This window comes from Chrysochloris asiatica, unplaced genomic scaffold (assembly GCF_000296735.1).
Source record: "Chrysochloris asiatica unplaced genomic scaffold, ChrAsi1.0 scaffold00199, whole genome shotgun sequence".
Lineage (NCBI taxonomy): Eukaryota > Metazoa > Chordata > Mammalia > Afrosoricida > Chrysochloridae > Chrysochloris > Chrysochloris asiatica.
The window spans coordinates 3513882-3515401 of NW_006408717.1; the positions used below are offsets into that span (position 1 = coordinate 3513882).

General features: G+C 35.9%; 1 protein-coding gene across 1 annotated transcript in view; it reads left to right on the forward strand.

Moving 5' to 3' along the window:
• The window catches only part of GABPA (GA binding protein transcription factor, alpha subunit 60kDa), a 39165-nt gene that overhangs the window by 33777 nt on the left and 3868 nt on the right, over window positions 1-1520 (forward strand). Inside the window, exons 8-9 of the mRNA XM_006872465.1 lie at window positions 423-563; window positions 807-999. Coding sequence (XP_006872527.1) covers window positions 423-563; window positions 807-999 — 334 coding nt within the window. The remainder of the gene's footprint in view (window positions 1-422; window positions 564-806; window positions 1000-1520) is intronic.

Sequence of the window (1520 nt, forward strand, 5' to 3'; positions counted from 1 at the left end):
GTGCATGGGGTCGCTATGAGTCGGTTCTGACTCAGTGGCACCTGACAACAACAACAAGTATTCCATTGTGATGTACCATAGTTTGCGCGCGTTCATCTGTTGATGGAGACTCAAGTTTTTTCTTCTTTTTGCTATTGTAAATAATCCATCTTATGTACAAATGATTTATAAACAAATGTTCTTATAACTCTGATTTATTATATGCAGTATCAAATTGTTATTTCAAAATAAGTAGACCAACTTTTTTTCACTAATGTATAAGATTCATTAACTGTAATGAAAATAATCATACCCTAGCTTCTAAGTTTTTCTAGAAATATTAGTAAAACTGATTCTATTACTATTACAATTTTAAAAATATTAGTTTTTTTACAACTTAGGTTGGAGCAAAAAAATCTTTTTTCTTTTGTCTTTCCTTGCAGCTGTACAAATTATTCCAGCTTCAGTGCAGTCTGCTACACCAACTACAATGAAAGTTCTAAATAGTAGTGCAAAGACAGCTAAGGTACCTAGAGCTCCAAGGATTTCAGGAGAAGATAGAAGTTCACCTGGGAACAGGACAGGTAATTTCCCATTAGCATCAGGTACTAATACAATATCTCAAATTAGGTGTGTCTTGTTACATTTTTCTGAATGAAAATGTGAATATGGACTATTTCTGTGACAGTATATTACACATTTGTAAAAAAAAATTTGTGTCACTAACATGACTGAGACCGGAACCAGAGAAAATAAGTATGTGTTGCCTTTTGCACTGTGATAATCCATGGCACTGTATCTCATGCTTGTCACTGTTGTTGTTTTAGGAAATAATGGCCAAATCCAGCTGTGGCAGTTTTTGCTAGAACTTCTTACTGACAAGGATGCTCGGGACTGCATTTCTTGGGTTGGTGATGAAGGCGAGTTTAAGCTAAATCAGCCTGAGCTGGTTGCACAAAAATGGGGACAACGTAAAAATAAACCAACTATGAACTATGAGAAACTCAGTCGTGCTTTGAGGTAAACTGTTTATTCTGGTTTTTAGTTTGTTTTGTTTTTTAAAGACAATCCTTTCTAGAAACTAACTTACCGAATTTTAAGTCTATTGTTGTTAAGTGCCATCGTGTTGATTCCTACTAATAGTGACCCAATATAGGATTTCCAAGAAGCGGCTGGTGTGTTTGAACTGCCAACCTTACTGTTCAAACCAACCTTATGGTGGTCCAGGGCTCTTTATCTTACAGTGTGACACTTGGATCCCTTATTTTGGGTATTGTTGTTGTTGTTAGTATAGTCCAATCAGGTCCAATCCGTATCTCCCCTGTATAGGGTTTTTTTTGTGTGTGTGTGTGACTTGCTTTCTATTTACATACTAAAAAAGATGAAAGTTTTCATACTTTCTATGTCCTGGTGTGTGAATCATGACAAGCTATCGACAACATTGCGAAGTATGAGTATTCCAGAACAACTTAATTGTACTTCTGAGGAATCTGTACCTGGACCAAGAGGCAATTGTTTGAACAGAACATGGGAATACTGAA